This window comes from Pogoniulus pusillus, chromosome Z, assembly GCF_015220805.1.
Source record: "Pogoniulus pusillus isolate bPogPus1 chromosome Z, bPogPus1.pri, whole genome shotgun sequence".
In the NCBI taxonomy this organism is placed as follows: Eukaryota; Metazoa; Chordata; class Aves; order Piciformes; family Lybiidae; genus Pogoniulus; species Pogoniulus pusillus.
This window is the reverse complement of record NC_087309.1, coordinates 1128172-1147469: the sequence shown is the minus strand read 5'-3', so window position 1 is coordinate 1147469 and position 19298 is coordinate 1128172. Positions and strand designations below refer to the sequence as shown.

Genomic DNA, 19298 nt, shown 5'->3' with positions numbered 1-19298 from the left:
TTTTTCATAGGATATCACTGCTTTAACTGGTGTTCCAGATGAGCACATCAAAACCAGAAAAGTTCACATTTTTGTTCCAGCACGTAATGCAATGCAGTCAGGAGTTAACAACACAAAGAAGTGGAAGATGGAATTTGACAACAGGGAGCGCTGGGAGAACCCTTTAATGGGTTGGGCATCTACGTGAGTAGTTACTGAATTTGGAAAGACTTTTTCCTTCTATATTTGACTCTTACTAGTCATATAAATTGCAAGTCTGAAATGCCATTTCTACCTGCAAATCTACCTGCGTTTTAACAGCACTTACAACAAGTGAGGGTTTGGTTTGTTAGTCATACGGTTCCTGATCCTCTTATGTTTAAAAGGGAATATTACCTCACACACTCCTCTCAAACAGCCTGGAAAAAGTGCTAGCAACCAGAAATTTCAACAGTTACACTTGTTCCTGTGCAGCAGGGAAGGGTTGTTGTTAGTTACCTTCTCAGCTCTCCATTGCATCTTTTGAATTTGGTTAAACATCAAATAACAGTACTTAGATTCTCCATGTTCCTTTCTGGTTTTTCTTTACAGTTTTGTAAATATCCTGAAGATCTGAAATAGAGCTGTAACTAACCTAAAACAAACCAGACACAAACCTATGCAAATATTACATCCTCTGTTTTCAAAGTTCCTAATATTAGTAGTAAAAACTCTTAAAACATGCCAAAATCCAGAGAAGTACTAATCTTAGCTAAACGTGCTATAATTTGGAGGTATAAATATGACTTGGATGCAGCTAATTTTTAATTATTTTGCCTCTGTATAAATGTGGTACCTACATTTTTACAGTGTGGTTAAAATTCCTGTAAATTGCTAGGACTTTGCCAGCATAGTCTTTCTCTTGACAGTATTTTTGTTCTGAATTGAAGCCCTCATTTGAGGTTTATTCAGAAAAGTGTATTGTCCTACAAAAACAAAGCTGAAACACCAGACCTCAATTTTTCAACTTTCAAAAAGAGTACAGTGTCTTTTCATAGAATCATAGAAGCAATCAGGCTGGAAGAGACCTCCAAGCTCAGCCAGTCCAGCCTAGCACCCAGCCCTAGACAAGCAACCAGACCATGGCACTAAGTGCCCCAGCCAGGCTTGGCATCAACACCTCCAGGCACAGCCACTCCACCACCTCCCTGGGCAGCCCACTCCAATGCCAATCACTCTCTCTGACATCAACTTCCTCCTCACATCCAGCCTAGACCTACACTGGCACAGCTTCAGGCTGTGTCCCCTTGTTCTGCTGCTGGCTGCCTGGCAGCAGAGCCCAACCCCACCTGGCTACAGCCTCCCTGCAGGCAGCAATGAGCTCTGCCCTGAGCCTCCTCTGCTGCAGGCTGCACACCCCCAGCTCCCTCAGCCTCTCCTCACAGGGCTGTGCTCCAGGCCCCTCCCCAGCCTTGCTGCCCTTCTCTCAACACCTTCCAGCACCTCAACATCTCTCTGCAATGGAGGAGCCCAGAACTGGGCACAGCACTCCAGGGGTGTCCTGAGCAGTGCTGAGCACAGGGGCAGAAGAACCTCCCTTGTCCTGCTGCCCACACTGCTCCTGAGCCAGCCCAGGATGCCATTGGCTCTGCTGCCCACCTGGGCACAATGCTGCCTCCTCTTCAGACACGTTTTGATAATGTCTGGCTGCAGCCATGTTAGCACTTAACATACCAGCAACAAACACAAAGTTCTGTGAAAAAAAACACCAAACCTTAAACATGAAACAATTTGAGTGTTTCATGTTTCTTTTGATACTTATCAACATTGTAAATCTGATCACAGGAGTTTTTAGATTTGTTTGTTTGTTTGTTTCTCATATTAACTTTTCCAGCCGTATCACTTCATAGTACTTCTGAAATGAAATCCTCCTCTTTGCCATGACAACTTGAGGAGGCTCACAGTTTGTAATATCTTGGTTCTGCTGGTATTGCAAAGCCTTAGGGAAACCAAGTTCAGCGGTCATTAGATGAGGAAAATCATGGAATTTTAATTAAAGTGTTAACTGTATTAAAATGGTCTTTTAATGTACTTCTTTTAAAGCCTTAAGCCTGCATGTAAGTGACCTCATTTTAGGCATGTTTCAGATTGTTCACCATTTCATCTTAAGCATATTTAAGTTGCTGTGTAAGAGGCTAAGATTGGAAAGATTGAGTACATCTGTGTTTTGGATGACTCCACTACTGCAAGTAGGTACTACATTTAGCAAGGTTGTTTCACTAAATTTCACCAAGTTAATTAAGTGATAGGCAGCTGACCAGCAGCACACCTTTCCCTCCTGTGATATGTGCCCCCCCCGAGTGTCTAGCCAAGAAGGTATGGAGTATTTGTACCACTGCACAGACTAAATCACTTAGCAGGTGCCAGTAAACTTGCCTTTAGTTCAGGTTGAGTTTAACTTTTCTTCTAATCCTCCTTTGCTTTTTAACTGACTTCAACCTTCCCAGACAAATTACTTTCTGGGTGGGATCTTGCATGATGTCAGCCAAAACAGTGGATTGTAAGCTTTCAAACAATTATAACCATTGATGATAAATAAGCCACCTAGAAAAATGAGACGTGGTGTTAAGGGTTTATCTGTATGTTAAATTGTCCATGATTGAGTTTCTTGTGGGGATTTAACGTTTTCAGTGAGTCCTTCTCCACATCTGTTTTTATTTTGGGATAGGGAAAGGAATATTTCTTGTGTAAGCAATCTCCAGAAAGGCCAGAAAGCAAGTGCTGTGTTGAGAATCAGCACGGCTAGGTTCAGGGTTTGTGAATTAGTTTGTAGCTGTTCATTTTTTAGTGAATTCCCAGAAAAGCCCTACTGGACCTTCTGGTGATTTCCAATTACCACCTTACACCCAGAAATACCTTAAGATTTAATTTCTGCAAAGAGCAGTTCTTTAAAGTGTTCCCATTTACTTCTGAATAATATAATGGGATTAGTGGATTAGAGCCCTTCAGGGTCTGGGGATTGGAGCCATTTCCCTCTGAATTTAATATGTTTCTTTACCTGTGTGCCTTTGCTGTGTTTCTGGCTTGATACAGTCTCGTTTGAGTTTCTTTGTTGCACTGCTTGTTTCTTGGAGGCAGTTTTTTCTCGGTGAAAACAACCCAGTTACAGCTCTGAATAAAATGGACCTGTGGCATTGTTTTTGCGTTGGGGAGGCCTGGTTCCAGGGATGCCTGCGAGTAGTTTGTAGTGCATCTTTTAAATTAAATCTGTGAACAGCACGTGGGAAATGCTCAGTGTCAGTTGTACAAGATCTCCTAAGAGAACAAAAGGTGGGTCTTGGTTTGTAGTGGCCGACAGAGCAGTTTAGGGCAGGAGCAGGCAATCTCGCTGCACTGCTGTTGCCGAGACCACCAGGAGATTGTGCTGCCCGTCCTAATCCCCAGTTTGCTCACAGATTCTCATGAATTTAAGTGCACAGATAGCTCACTTGTGGGAAAAAGCAAACAAACAAACAAACAAAGGCTTTAACTTCTTTATTCCTCTTTAGCAGTGTGGAGGTTTTTTTTCTGATGTTGTGGAAGAGAGTAATCAGCAAAAGTTGTGACAATATTGTGGTGTATTTAGGTCAGTTGATTCTCCACTGATCCCATCACGTGCTAATTTTCAGTTCCTAATGCTACTTAATGCTTTTATAAGCTAAATCTTTAAATGTCTTTGTTAAAGAGAGCCAGTCTTAGTGGCTTGTGAAAGTAATTTCTTCCCGTATCCTGGGTTTGTTTGGGGTTTTTTTATTGGGTAATATATTGGATATATAGTGGACTCCCTTTTTTCCATGTGTACATCAGATAAAATTACATTGTTGTCTTTGCTGGAAGCTAGATTCCCCCTCTTCCCCTCCCTCTCTGCCAGTCACAGGCTTTGTCCTTTATTGTAGAGGGTTCAATGTATCTTTGGTTGCTTTTTCTCTTCATTTACCCTTCTAGCTTCAAAGAGAGAACAGTTGAGAGGCAGCATCTTCAATAGTTTCTTACAATTTGGTCTTGTCTTCCTGGTTGTCTCCCAGGCTTATGCACAGCTCAGGGAAGCATTACCTAATCGCCATGCTGCTACAACTGGAATTTCATTTCTCTGAAAGTTCTGCAGATTATTTTGTAGAACCTTTTTCTTCTCTTTCTTAAATTCTTTGTCATTGTTCTTAAATTGAGTTTTTAACAGCAGCAAACAAGGCAGTATGTTTCTTAAACCGAGATGTTAATTTATATCAAAGAGCTGTTTGCTGTTGGACTCCTTTAAGAAACGCTGTTGAGGAGCAGCTGATGACCTGCAGCTAACCACTCTGTATTTAGTTAGCTAGCAGTTTGCATTTCTAAGCGTTGTTTTCAGTGGTGACCTGCAGTCTGCTTGCCGCACTGGAATAGTTTGTGGAGGTATTATGACCTCAGCCAAAGATGAACTCTTGAGGGTTTTTTATGTACATTTTGGTCTCTGAGTAATTCTCGCTCAGCTCGCTCTGGTATTCTGCCCTTCTCTGTTCAAGATTATTCTTTCCCTAGCTGCTCAACATACTTTTGGTCTTAAGTCTGCCTTAAGTCTCCTGTTCTTCCAAAAAGTGAAGCATTACACAGCTTTAAAATTTGAAAATGTTGCAGAACACTTAACTTCAGCAGGTGGTTAGATGTGTTTGTCTAATAAAAAACTTTTAACATCATTTTATACAATGGAGTGAGAGAGGAGCTTAACAGACCAAAAGAGTGAAACAATACTCTGGAGTTAGTTAAAAATAAAGGGATTTTGAATGGCTTTTAGTTGATAAGCTGCAAAAGGCTGTGTATTACTTCATTTCACCAGTAATTGAGACACAGTTGGAATTATTCTCTATTTCAAATATACTTAACATTTGTCATCAAATTTCTTACAGAGCTGATCCTTTATCCAACATGGTTCTTACTTTCTCTACTAAAGAAGATGCCATTGCCTTTGCTGAGAAAAATGGTATGTATTATAGGTTTCAGGTATAAGAGATCCAGCTTTCTGATTCTTTGTCTCAAAGTATTAACAGTGGAAAAAAGGCAGAGGATGCAGTACCTTCTCTATTCAGCAGCACTGGTAGACCATTAGTGCTGCTCTGGGGATCAAGGATATTGCCAAGGTTGCCAGAAAAAGCTTTCTGCAAATGTGTTCCAGGCTCTTAGCATTACTCTTGCAATGTTTTTGGAAGTATAAAATCATAGAATCACAGAGTCAGTCAGGGTTGGAAGGGACCACAAGGAGCAGCCAGTCCCAACCTCCCTGCCATGGCCAGGGACACCCTATCCTAGAGCAGGCTGCCCGCAGCCTCAGCCAGCCTGGCCTTAAACACCTCCCTGGGTAACCCAGTCCAGCCTCTCACCACTCTCCTGCTCAACAATTTCCTCCTCACCTCCAGCCTGACTCTCCCCACCTCCACCTTTGCTCCATTCCCCCCAGTCCTGCCACTCCCTCACAGCCTCAAAAGTCCCTCCCCAGCTTTTTTGTATGCCCCCTTCAGGTCCTGTATCTGTGTTTTGAATAAGAACTGAGCCTTAGCCAGGTCTTGGAAGAAAAATTAATATCAGTACTAGAGATTGTGCAAGCCTGGAGGTTCTCAGCTACATAGCAGTTGGATTTTTGCCCTAAGGCTTGACATTGAGCATCTGAGTTCTCAGGAAGACCATCAGTTTTCTTGTGTTTGATAATTAGAAAAACTGCAGTGAAGTTACTACAAAGTAACTATGTTGGACCCCTTTTTTGGGGTGGGGAGAATGGATTTGTTGTAGAATTATAAAATATCTGAAGTTGGAAGGGACCCATAAGGATCACCAACTCCAACGCCTCACAGAACAGCCTAAAATTAACTGTATAGCTTAAGAGCATCATCCAGACACTCCTTGAGCTCTGACAAATTTGGTACTGTAGCCACTTCCCTGGGAACCCTTTTTGATGGAAATGTTTTTTCCCCGAGACTAGTCTGAACAGGGCTTCATTCAGTTTTCTCCTGTCCAGAGAGGAGTGACCAGCGAGCATATCCCCTCAGCCAGCCCTCTTGAGGGAGTTATACGTGTAGGAAGTGACACTGGGCTTTTCCCAGATATGGTACAGGAGTCTGGATACTGACACTGGGTGATAGGAGACAAGGTGGTATCAGGGAGCATGGAGAGGGAATTTTCATAAGAGTGTCTAGCCACAAGACAAGGGAGAATGGTTTTAGGCTGAGAGAGTATCACAGAACCACAGAACTTTAAAGGCTGGAAGGGACCTCCAGAGCTCATCAGAACCAACCCCCTGCCAAGCAGGATCACTCAGGGTAGTTCACACAGGAATGCATCCAGGCAGGTTTGGAAAGGCTCCAGAGAGGGAGGCTCCACAACCTTTCTGAACAGCCAGCTCCAGGGCTCTGTCATCCTCACTTTAGAGAAGTTTCTCCTCATGTTGAGCTGAAACCTTCTCTGTTCCAGTCTGTATCCAGTGCTCCTTGTCTGGTTGCTGCTGACCACTGAAAAGAGCTTGGCCCCAGGCACTTGACACCCACCCCTGAGATATTTGCACACATTGATCAGATCTCCTCTCAGCCTTCTCCAGGCTGAACACCCCCAGGGCTCTCAGTGTCTCTCCACAGGAGAGATGCCCAAGTCCCCCAGTGATCCTCATGGCTCTCTGCTGGACTCTCCTCAGCAGGTCTCTGTCTCTCCTGAACTTGGGATCCCAAAGCTGTACACAGTATTGCAGGTGTGGTCTCAGCAGGGCAGAGCAGAGGGGGAGAAGAACCTCCCTGGCCCACACTTCCTGATGCCCCCCAGGATGCCATTGGCTCTCTTAGCCACAAGGGCACATTGCTGCCCATGCAGAACTTGCTGCCCACCATCACCCCAAGGTCTTTCTCCACAGAGCTGCTTTCCAGCAGGGCAGCCCCAACCTGTACTGGTGCCTGCTGTTACTCCTCCCCAGATGCAGGACCCTGCACTTGTCCTTACTGACCTTCCTGTGGTTAGCCTTTGCCCAGCACTCAGCCTGTCCTGCTCTGGTTGGGTGGCAGCACAGCCTGAGGGCTGTCAGCCCCCCCCAGTTTTGTATCATCAGGAGCTTGCTGAGGGTGCACACAGTGCCCACATCCAGGTCATTGATAGAGACACTGAGCAAAACTGGACCCAGCACTGGCCCCTGGGGAACACCACTGGGCACAGGCCTCCAGCTTGACTCTGTGCCACTGATGACAACTCTCTGAACTCTGCTGTGGAGCAGTTCTCAATCCACCTCACAGCCCAACTGCCTGTGCCACATCTCCTGTGAGGAGAGCATGTGGGACACAGCACCAAAAGCCTTGCTGTAGATGACAGCCACAGCTCTGCCTTCGTCTGCCCATTTGGTCATGGTTTCACAGGAGGCTACCAGGTTAGTCCAGCAAGAGCTCCCCTTGCTAAATCCATGTTGGTTACTCCTCATAACTCTGTTTTCTTCCATGTGGTTAGAGATGGCCTCCAGAAGAGCTTCTCCATCAGCTTCCCAGGGATGGAGGTGAGGCTGACTGCTCTGCAGTTGCCTGGCTCTTCCTTCTGGCCTTTGCTGAAGCCTGGAGGGCCACTGGCTTCCTGCCAGTCCCCAGTCCCTCTGCTGCTCTCCATGGCTTATCACAGGTGATGGGGAGAGGCTCAGCAGCAGTGCCAGCAGCTCTCTCAGCACGCCTGGATGCAGCCTTTGGGGCCCATGGATGTGTGTGTTTTCAGCTGGCACGAGATCTTTAAGCTATCTCTAACTGGATCCTAGGAAGAAGTTCATCAGTAGAAAGGTGGTGACACTCTGGAATAGGCTGCCAGGGGACACTGTGGATACCTTCTCTCTGGGGGTGTTCAAGGCCGTGTGGGATGAGGTTGAGAGGTACTGGTGCCCGTAGTGGGGAGCCTGGAGCAGATGATCTCTAAGGTCCCTTCTAACTTAAGCTATTCTGTCACTTTATGAACATGACTTAATATTTTTAATGCTAACCATGTATCAGAGAGACTGCAACTGTCACCTTACTTGGTTATTGAGGGTTGTGTTTTGTCACAGAATAACAGCAGCACCAGCCACAGCCATAATCTTAGCCTTCTGAAGGTTCAGCAGTGCTCTTCTAGATTGGTATGAATTTTGTGCCACAGTTTTGGTTGGATGTTGGTTGGTTGGTTGTGGGGTTCTTTTAATCAATTTTATTTTCCTAGAAGAGATAGGCCTGATGCTTAGGGGTCAGAGAATCATAGAATCAACCAGGTTGGAAGAGAGCTTCAAGCTCATCCAGCCCAACCTAGCACCCAACCCTGTCCAATTTAATCAACCAGACCATGGCACTAAGTGCCCCAGCCAGGCTTGGCTTCAACACCTCCAGCCACAACCACTCCACCACCTCCCTGGGCAGCCCATTCCAATGCCAATCACTCTCTCTGTGAAGAACTGAGGAAGACAAATACTGATTTCAAGTCAGGAATAACATCCTGGGATAGATTATAACACAAATCCTAGGTCAGGCCAAATTGTGCAGGTTTGTTGGATGATTTATGTGGTACGCCCAGAAGACAGGGCAGGTGGGTTAACATGTACAATTAAGCTAAACCATTTAATGTGCAGTTTATTTGCACTTTGTAATAGGTAAAGGTTAGTGTTCTAATTCTTCTTTCAGTTCATTAAATAAACTGATAGCCATAATTTTGTTGAAAAATAAATTGTATTCACCAGGACATCAGTAGGAGCAATCATATTTGCAATTGCTGTCCAATTTTAGTAATATTTTGTGTTCTTATCAAATACAAAGCTTGGGAGAATGATGTTGCTTGAATTAGGTTTCTGTATTGTTCATCCTGTTTGTATATTCATATCCAGAGAAGGGCAGCAATGCTGGGGAGGGGCCTGGAGCACAGCCCTGTGAGGAGAGGCTGAGGGAGCTGGGGGGGTGCAGCCTGCAGCAGAGGAGGCTCAGGGCAGAGCTCATTGCTGCCTGCAGCTGCCTGCAGGGAGGCTGTATCCAGGTGGGGTTGGGCTCTGCTGCCAGGCAGCCAGCACCAGAAGAAGGGGACACAGCCTCAAGCTGTGCCAGTGTAGGTCTAGGCTGGATGTGAGGAGGAAGTTGTTGTCAGAGAGAGTGATTGGCATTGGAATGGGCTGCCCAGGGAGGTGGTGGAGTGGCCGTGGCTGGAGGTGTTGCAGCCAAGGCTGGCTGGGGCACTTAGTGCCATGGTCTGGTTGGTTGGGCAGGGCTGGGTGCTAGGTTGGACTGGGTGAGCCTGGAGCTCTCTTCCAGCCTGCTTGATTGTGTGATTCTGTGATTGCTACTGGCTGCTCTCAGGCAAGTTCAGTGGTTCTGACTTGAAGTTATGTCTGGCCACAGAACGTTTTGAAACTGATGTTTACTGAAGGCAGGTGCTTGCTCAGTCTGGATGAGCTTGGAGGTCTCTTCCAACCTGGTGATTCTGTGATTCTATTTCTTGTTAAATTCAGCCTGTAAGGAAAAAATTTGAGTCCTAGCCTGTGTATAACTCTGTTGACAAGCTGCTTTTGCTGTCTCTTTGGACATGTTACATTATGTTCTGTCCTTTATGAATGCAGACTCATGGAGAGTAATTGGTTTGTTCAGTGGAGAAAATTTATGCCTTCTCTGAATTAATAATGGATCTCCATTGTGCAGGCAAACTACAGAGAAATTCTACCACCTAAACTAAGACCGTGCCTTGGTGTTAGTTCAGTATTCAGTGGGCTTGCACCCTTAATTTGACCATAGATGTGACGTACCCAAGTCTTTGTTCAAATATAGAATCATAGAATGATTTAGGTTGGAAGGGAACTCAAAGATCATCCAGTTCCAACCCCCTGCCACAGGCAAGGACACTTCCCACTAGAACAGGTCACTCAAGGCCTCATCCAGCCTGGCGTTGAACACCTCTAGGGAGGGAGCAGCCACAACCTCCCTGGGCAACCTGTGCCAGTCTCTCACCACCCTCACTGCAAAGAACCCTTTCCTAACATTCAGTTTCAGTCTCCCCTCTGCCACTTCCAACCCATTTCTCCTCCTATCATTACCAGACCTTGTCAACAGTCCCTCCCCAGCCCTCTGGCAGCCCCCTTCAGATCCTGGAAGGCCACTCCAGGATCTCCTTCAAGCCTTCTCTTCTCCAGGCTGTAGAGCACTACTTTCTCAACCTGTGCTCATAGCAGAGCTGCTGCAGCCCTCTCAGCATCTTGGTGCCTCCTCTGGACTCTTTCCAACAATTTGATGCCCTTCTTAAAGTGACTTCAACTCTGTCAGGACCCACTGTAGGTGCCTAAGTCAAGAATACCATTCTGGAGTGTGAAACCTTGTCACATACAATGGCCTCTTGCAATCCAAAGCCAGGTGTAACTAAGTTTGGGGATTTTGGGTAGCTATGGCAGCCTAAGTAATTGTGCTAGCAGTTGCAAGTCTCTTTTGGAGGCACTCTGCCTACTGTATCAAAGAATGAAACCTGGGGCTGTAGATTCCATTCCAGCAGTAAAGTGCCTCAGAGTTAGGCGTTAGACTGTTCAGTGTTGCAGTACCAAATTCTGTCTCTGGATCTAGCTCTGTTTACTGAAGTTTACATTTTTAGTCTGAACAACAGGCAAAAGCTTTCAGAGAGGGAAAGAATGTGCTTTTGAAACCTCTATTCCAGTATTACAGAGAGCAGTTGACTTGGAAGTGAACCTTGGTTCCATCTAGTAAGCACGAATGGCATGTTTGTGTGGCACTTGTGAATACACAGCATAGAGCCGCAGTAGTGCAGTGTATCCTATAAAACATGTCTGGGTATATGTCTGGTGTTCTCTGTGAACATTCTGAATGTTAACACTCAGAGGGTAACCCTCAAGGACTTGCCAGGTCTTTGTTTTAAAACTAAGGAAGAAAAGTATCCTTTTACTCGTGTCAGTTAAAACGGCATACTTAACCCACTTCTCACTTCAACTCAAGTATCTCAACTTTGAGTGAAGTGTTGCAGCCAGAGACCAAACTTTGGAATACTGAGTGCTGCCCTGGCAACTTTCCAGGTACCTGGAGGCTGCAACCCATTTGCATTTTGATTTACATAAACACTGATGTCTCCACCTCCTCTTTTCTGACATTTTTTAGCATTTCTCTTGCTTAACTATCACATAATTTACTTGTCTTCTATCACTTCATTGCCTTTTCTCTTACTCCTAATTTTTCATGCTGTTACAAAAAATGTTAAGTATTAAACTCCTTTCTAATGCTGAAGGTTTTTTTTTTTTTGCTTTTGCTTTTTTCAGCCCTCCCACCTTTCTTTTTTTCTCTTTCCCAGTTCTCAGTTCTCTCCTAGCATTTGGGATTTGTTTCCTGAATGCCACCACTTTTTCTTACCTTTATATTCGTTTCCTCACCCAGCATACACCGAGGCTTAGTGTTTCAGTGATGCTGTGGAGTTGTGGATCTGAACTTGCAGGACACTCTGTCTTCCCTGTTGAGCTTTACACTGATGGCTGTCAAGTTCTTTGCTGGAGTAATAGCAAAAAAGTAGGTACATGGTACAGTGGGGTCTTATCAGCTGAGAGAACAGACATTTGTCATGTCTGTGCCATTTCAGTGCTCTGTGCTGCCAGCTGCAATGGAATGAACTGGTGGATGCCTGCACGAAGGAAAATAGGTTAAAACTGTGTTTGCCCTATAGTGTGTGCTGGGAATGGTTATAATTCTCTTTCTTTCTTGTCTCTCCACCTCTCTGTTTCCCCTGTAACCTTCAGGCTGGAGCTATGATGTTGAAGAGAAGAAGATTCCAAAACCTAAATCCAAGTCTTACGGTGCAAACTTTTCTTGGAACAAAAGAACAAGGGTGTCTACAAAGTAGGTTGGCACTGGCTGGCTCACTGTGAATAAAGTCAGCTGTGCTATATTTATAGTCCATGTATAATACAGCTCTTAATCTCCTAATAAATTTGACCTTTAAACTACAGTTGCATCTTGTGATGTCTATTTAAAATGTTTTTGATGTCTCCAATTGAACCTATTACAAACTTCCCTATAAATAGAGGAGATTTGGAGTGTTCATACTTCTGAAAAATGGCTCTGCTCGGAATCCATCAAAAGGAATGCTTGAAATCAGCTGCACCTTTAAATATTGCAGTTTATCTTTGATGGTAATTTTATATTCACTGTCTTATTTGAACTTACCAACCTTGAGTGTACAAAATCACTCAATACAGACTGCATTTTTTTCTAGGTCTCCTCATATACAAGAGAATTTTGTCATGTGAAGAGCAGATTGTGAGAAATAAAATGTCAGGGTTGAGTGTTAGACTTCTGTATGGACTTGTATGTGATACAGCTTCCTTTCTGCACAGAGTGGCATTACTCCATACAAAACACTGGGTTTGTTTTAGATACAGGGAGGATGTAGTCCAAAAGGTGGTAATTTCCAGTTGTTTCTCTGTGATGTTCTTTGGAAGTGAAACTGAGCAGGTCAAGTAGTCACAAATTAAATCAGAAGAGTGTGGGGTGCCTCACACAGCTTCAGAATGGACTAATTATGTAATTATGGGTCTATATTTTTTTTATTGCCAGTTACCCATTTAGCTGCATTGAGGTTTCCTGTAGCCTAATAAAATGGAATAGCATCTCAGCCTTAACTTCCAGTATATAGCCTGAACTCAGGCTGTCTTACATGACATGAATGCTAATGATGCACAATAGTAGGTCTGGGACACCGTCATTACACACCTGCGGCTTTTCATTCCTTCACTTCTCCTTCAGTGTTCAGTTACCAAGTGGAGATACCAACACACCAGCAGTGAAATCTATTGAAGACACCAGGCCATCTGGCACAGTCAACTTGCTGGAGGGCAGGGATCCATCCAGAGGGAGCTGGGCAGGCTGCAGAGCTGTGCCCAGGCCAACCTCATAGCATTCTACAAGGCCAAGTGTAAGGTCCTCCACCTGGCTGGGTGCAATCCCAAGCACAACTCCAGGCTGGGTGGGGAATGGCTGAGAGCAGCCCTGAGGAACAGGCCCTGGGGGTCTGGGCTGATGCAAAGCTCCACAGGAGCCTGCAGTGTGAGTGCAGCCCAGACACAACCCTGTGCTGGGCTGCAGCAAGAGCAGTGTGGGCACAGGGCAAGGGAGGGGATTCTGCCCCTTTCCTCTGCTCTCCTCACACCCCTCCTGCAGTCCTGGGGGCAGTTTTGCAGCCCCCAACACTAGAAGGACATGGAAGTGTTGGAGCCAGTGCAGAGGAGGCCCCCAAGATGCTGAGAGGGCTGCAGCAGCTCTGCTCTGAGCACAGGCTGAGAGAGTTTGGGCTGTGCAGCCTGGAGAAAGCTTGGAGGAGACCTTGGAGTGACCTTCCCAGATCTGCAGGGGGCTGCAGGAGGTCTGTGGAGGGACTATTGACAAGGTCTGGGAATGGGAGGATGAGGAGGAATGGTTTGGAAGTGGCAGAGGGGAGATTGTATGTTAGGAAGAAGTTGCAGTGAGGGTGGTGAGAGACTGGCACAGGTTGCCCAGGGAGGTTATGGCTGCTCCCTCCCTGGAGGTGTTCAGGGCCAGGTTGGATGAGGCCTGGAGTGACCTGTTCTAGTGGGAAGTGTCTCTGCCTGTGGCAGGGGGTTGGGACTGGCAGAGCTTTGAGGTTCCTTCCAAGCTAAACCCTTTTATGATGCCATACAATGCAGTAGGTGCACAGCTGTGTGTTTTAGCTCCTGCAGCCCAGGGAAGTGACGGACTCCTGTTGCCTATTCAGCATGTCCTTTGGACACCCAGTGCATGGAGTTGCAGGTCAATCTGTGCTGCTCGTAACGAGATACAGATCTGGTTTTTGGGTTGTTTCTCCTGCAAAAAAAAAACCAGACATATTCAAAGGAGAATTCAAGTCCCCTTCACAACAAGGAACACCTCTTTTCCATGCATGTGTTCATTATGATTCCATACGGTGCACTCCACTTGGAAGTCTTTTGTGTTTGAGCCCTGACCTTTTCTTCCAATCACTTTACTAGAACTTGGAATTTTTAGAATCATAGAAAGGTTTAGGTTGGAAGGGACCTCAAAGCTCATCCAGTTCCAACCCCCTGCCATAGGCAGGGACACCTCCCAGTAGAAAAGGTTCCTCAAGGCTTCATCCAGCCTGGTCCTGAACATCTCCAGGGAGGTTGTGGAGCACAGAAGCACCCAATGTGATCTTTGATCTTTGACCACATTGGGTGCTTCTGTGCTCCATCACCTCCCTGGGCAACCTGTGCCAGTCTCTCACCACCCTCATTGCAAACAACCCTTTCCTAACATCCAGTTTCAATCTCCCCTCTGCCACTTCAAATCCATTCCTCCTTATTCTCTCATTCCCAGACCTTGTCAATAGTCCCTCCACAGCCCTCCGGCAGCCCCCTTCAGATCCTGGAAGGCCACTCCAAGGTCTTCTGGCAGCCTTCTCTTCTCCAGGCTGCACAGCCCCAACTCTCTCAGCCTGTGCTCAGAGCAGAGCTGCTGCAGCCCTCTCAGCATCTTGGGGGCCTCCTCTGCACTGGCCCCAACACTTCCATGTCCTGCTTGTGCTGGGGGCTGCAGAGCTGCACCCAGGACTGCAGGTTGGGTGTGAGGAGAGCAGAGGAAAGGGGCAGAATCCCCTCCCTTGCCCTGTGCCCACACTGCTCTTGCTGCAGCCCAGCACAGGGTTACTGCCTGGGCTGCACTCACACTGCAGGCTCCTGTGGAGCTTTGCATCAGCCCAGACCCCCAGGGCCTGTTCCTCAGGGCTGCTCTCAGCCATTCCCCACCCAGCCTGGAGTTGTGCTTGGGATTGCACCCAGCCAGGTGGAGGACCTTACACTTGGCCTTGTTGAATGCTATGAGGTTGGCCTGGGCACAGCTCTGCAGCCTGTCCAGCTCCCTCTGGATGGATCCCTGCCCTCCAGCAAGTTGACTGTGCCAGATGGCCTGGTGTCTTCAATAGATTTCACTGCCGGTGTGTTGGTGTCTCCACTTGGTAACTGAACACTGAAGGAGAACTGAAGGAATGAAGGCTGATACAAATACTGAATGAGAGTAGGGGTTCATCTTGGTGGTAGATATAGCTGAGCTGTATCCAACTTACCAAAATATTAATGACTGGAATATTTCAAACACCTAGACCAAAATTATTAAGCAGAAAGAAAAATAGTTTAAAGCTCACAAATAGACCTTGGTTTTTACACAGTGAGATTTGCATGCATCTGGGGTATGTTTCCGTCTCACATGTCAGTAGCAACCAAAAGCGAATTAAAGTACAAGACAACTGCATCTGAGCAGTCTTAGTATCTTAAAGGGACCTACAGGAAAGGTGGGGAGGGACTTTTTAGGCTCTCAGGTAGTGATAGGACTGAGGGGAATGGAACAAAGCTGGAAATGAGGAGATTCGGACTGGGTGTTAGGATGAAGTTGTTCAGCATGAGGATGGTGAGAACCTGGAAGGGATTGCCCAGGGAGGTGGTGGAAGACTCATCCCTGGAGGTGTTTAAGGCCAGGCTGGCTGAGGCTGTGTGCAGCCTGCTCTAGGGTAAGGGTGTCCCTGGGCATGGCAGGGGGGATGGAACTGGCTGATCCCTGTGGTCCCTTCCAGCTCTGACTGATTCTATGATTCAGTTGCAGAGGAGCCTTGCATTTGTGTTGCACTGTGTAAATGTCAGAGGCTTTCTTCACAGTTCTGTGGCTTCCATTATTGTGGAAAAGGCAGTCTGAGGTCATTCACACTTGGACTCGTCTATATGTTTTGTGCAGAGCTCTGCTGCAGGGCAGAGTCGCAGTTCTAGCAAATTACTGTGTCGTGTCCCCAGTTTCCTGGAAAAGAGTTGTCATTAACGTCTCTCTCAGCTGCATGTCGCCGGCACGTCTGGATTCTGCTGCCAGCTCTGGGTGAAAGTTCCTTCGTGCAAGAAGACTACACCATGATATTTTTCCTCACATATTCTACTACTGTTACTCCTCCCCCAGCCCCCACCTTTTGTTTTTTGAGTCTCTTTGCCACATGAAAATTCTCACATCATAGAATCACCCAGGTTGGAAGAGAGCTCCAAGCTCAGCCAGTCCAACCTAGCACCCAGCCCTAGCCAGTCAACTAGACCATGGCACTAAGTGCCTCAGCCAGGCTTTTCTTGAACACCTCCAGGGATGGTGACTCCACCACCTCCCTGGGCAGCCCATTCCAATGCCAATCACTCTCTCTGACAACAACTTCCTCCTAACATCCAGCCTAGACCTGCCCTGGCACAGCTTGTTCTGTTGCTGGGTGCCTGGCAGCAGAGCCCAACCCCACCTGGCTACAGCCTCCCATCTAGTAGTTGTAGACAGCAATGAGGTCTGCCCTGAGCCTCCTCTTCTGCAGGCTGCACACCCCCAGCTCCCTCAGCCTCTCATAGGGTTTGTGTTCCAGGTCCTTCACCAGCCTTGCTGCCCTTCTCTGGACACATTCCAGCACCTCAACATCTCTCTTGAATAGTTCTGTTGTGGTAAATTGACATTTGCAGCATACTAAGTTGCTTTGAAGATTGGCAGCGTTCTTAATTAAAAAAGTAGTGTTATTTTAACAAAGGCTCTGGAACCCAAAGGCTGTCAGGAAACTGAAAACACAGTTTCAGGTTTCCAGCAGTGTATTCCTTAGCTGTGCAGTTTGATAGATAATTTAAAACAAATCAGACTAGGTGATATGAAATGGAAAAGTTTATTACCCTTTCATGCAAAGTTTTGTCTTGTAGAAAAGGAGAAGCTGATCTGGACTGATTTTATATGTTGTCAGTAATTTCACACCAGGGGCTTGGGTAGTTTGGCTTTGCCAGTTAGTTACCTGACCTTGTGTTTGGGTGCTGGGCATGCCAACCCCTTCTGTTACTCCAGAAAGTTTAGAAGTGCAAATAATCCTGAAGAAAACTTAAGGTATGTCAGTAATCATATATCTGGCAAGGCATCTTGCTTTGATAAGTTCTTGTTCTGACTCCTACATTCTGAGAAGGATTTGTTTGTAGCTGGTACTTGATTAACGCTGGAGTACATCACCGACAGGACTGCGGGAATGAGCATTCCTACAGCAGCTGAGTGGAACAAAAAGTGCTACTAAAAGCATCTTACTGAGGAGTGTGTTCCAGCTGGATTTCAGATACTGATTTTTCACGTCCACATTCATCATGAGGGAAGGTAGAAACGTCCCTGGGTCAAACCCCTCCTGCACAGAAGATGAGAATGGAAACCATTCTGGACATACCGATCAGACGCAGAGGTCAGACAGTCCCGTGGGAGTCCTGCAAGAACTCAGATTTAAAGCTCTGTAGCTGTTATCTGTGCCTTTTGCTTTGATTTGCCTCTACCTGCCTAACAGGTGGCAGGCTTTGGTGGTATGAGCTTTCTGGGACTTGGGGTTTTTCCTCCCCGCCCCAGATGCTCTACAGACAAGTAGATGTAAAACCCATGCACTGGTTTGGCTGTATCAAAGGCAATCATGTTCTTCAGAGCTGCTTGTGAGGATGGGGACATCATTCCAGTAGTCCATCTGGGTTTATAGAGGGCTTGCAAAAAGGTAAAGACCTACCAGGTTACAGAGAGAGGCAGCAGCACTCTTGGAAGACTTCACAGAGAGAGAGAAGTGTTCTTCACAGAGGAGAGTGATTGGCATTGGAATGGGCTGCCCAGGGAGGTGGTGGAGTCACCATGCCTGGAGGTGTTGAAGCCAAGGCTGCTGGGGCACTTAGTGCCATGGTCTGGTTGATTGGCGAGGGCTGGGTGCTAGGTTGGGCTGGGTGAGCTTGGAGCTCTCTTCCAACCTGCTTCATTCTGTGTTTTTACCAAAGAATCACAGAATGCCAGGGGCTGGAAGGGACTTCAAAAGATCATCTGGTCCAGTCCCCCTGGCAGAGCAGGATCACAGAATCACAGAGTCAGGGTTGAAATAGACCACAAGGATCATCTAGTTTCAACCCACCTGCCATGGGCAGGAACACACTGCCCTACCTTTATGACTTAATTGTCTTTTGTTCAAGGAGCAAACTTGTCTGGTGGAATTAGCTCTTCAGAACCCAGGAGAGACAGCTGAGGACAAGTGTGGTAGTGGACTCTAAAATCACAAGTGGTGCAGAGAATATCTGGGGCTTCATGTGGAGGCAAATCTACAAACTCATGAAGATGCATCTTAAAAATAGAATCCTTAGAATCCTTGAGCACAGGTTGGAAGGGACCTCAAGGGTCCTCTGATCCAACCTTTCTTGGGACAAGCACGGTGGTCATCATTTTGGTCATCCATAAATGAGTGCATTCTCAGTTTTGAAGTTGGCCGGCAGCTTTCTGACTGCCAAAGCCAGCTTGACACTAGCACACATCCAACAGGAGAAATCAGTGCAATAAAAGTTTGCATTGAGTGTGAAATATTATCCTGTTTAGAAAACTCTTTGAGCTAAAGGCTGCTGACAGCTGGGAAAGGGTATCCTTAGGGTAGCCACATTCCTCTCTCTTTGGCAGTTGTGGCCACTGCCAAGCTGGGTTTGCTCAGGTGGGTATTCCTGATCTCACTCAGAAGGGCTGTCCTTGGTGCTATTTCCAGCGTGGCATTCAAACGTTTCATGCTGTTGTGTTTGTCAGGGTTTTGTGATTAATTAAATACATTCTTTAGAGTAAAGAAAATACCATAAACAATTCCCACTTCAAAGCTGGTGGAGATTTACTGCTGACCGTCTGATCTGCAGCGATCACCGTGTTTTTTCACACGAGTGATCGTGCTGGAGATACCTACTTGTGGGCTAAATTCCTCAGACTGGAAATGTCTCCTTTTACAGTCTCCTTTTAACAAAGATTAAATATTCTTGTGCCTACAGTTTGGCCCCCTAAAAACCCTGTTGTTACAGCTTGGCAATAAGGACAATTGAGAAGGAAGCAGTAAAGCAGAGGAGAAGGAGTCTGTTTAATCTGGTGTTGCGCCTGTAAATACTGGAAGGTGTTTTAATTTCTCTGTTATTAAGTAGAGAAGATGAGAGAATTCTTAGCATGTCTGTCAAGTAAAGCAGTTGTCTTTTAGAATGCCTCAGTTGTCTGTTAGGGGAATATGTATGCAAAGCTGTAGTCAGCCCGCTGAGATGATGTTTCTAATTGAATGCAAGCTTGTCAGTGCTGTCTTTTACCTTAACCAGCTAAGAGAGGTAAAGCTGAGGAACAGTGTAAATTAGAACCCGGAACATAATGCTTATACAAGCAGTAACCGGAGTGAGTTCTCTGCCTACTGCAGCACCATTTCTGACCACTTCTGGGAGGTTTCCTTGTCCTATTTTACATACGAGCTGATGCTGCTGCCACATAGGTGCTTTGTCCAAACGGCGAAGCGTCTCAGAAATT

The 19298-nt window shown here is 46.2% G+C and overlaps 1 protein-coding gene across 1 annotated transcript in view; it reads left to right on the top strand.

Annotated features, from left to right (window-relative positions):
* The window catches only part of NDUFS4 (NADH:ubiquinone oxidoreductase subunit S4), a 52030-nt gene extending 40111 nt beyond the window's left edge, over positions 1-11919 (top strand). The window contains exons 3-5 of the mRNA XM_064140294.1: positions 11-183; positions 4878-4951; positions 11711-11919. Coding sequence (XP_063996364.1) covers positions 11-183; positions 4878-4951; positions 11711-11814 — 351 coding nt within the window. The 3' untranslated portion in view covers positions 11815-11919. The remainder of the gene's footprint in view (positions 1-10; positions 184-4877; positions 4952-11710) is intronic.
* Positions 11920-19298: the final 7379 nt, after the last annotated feature.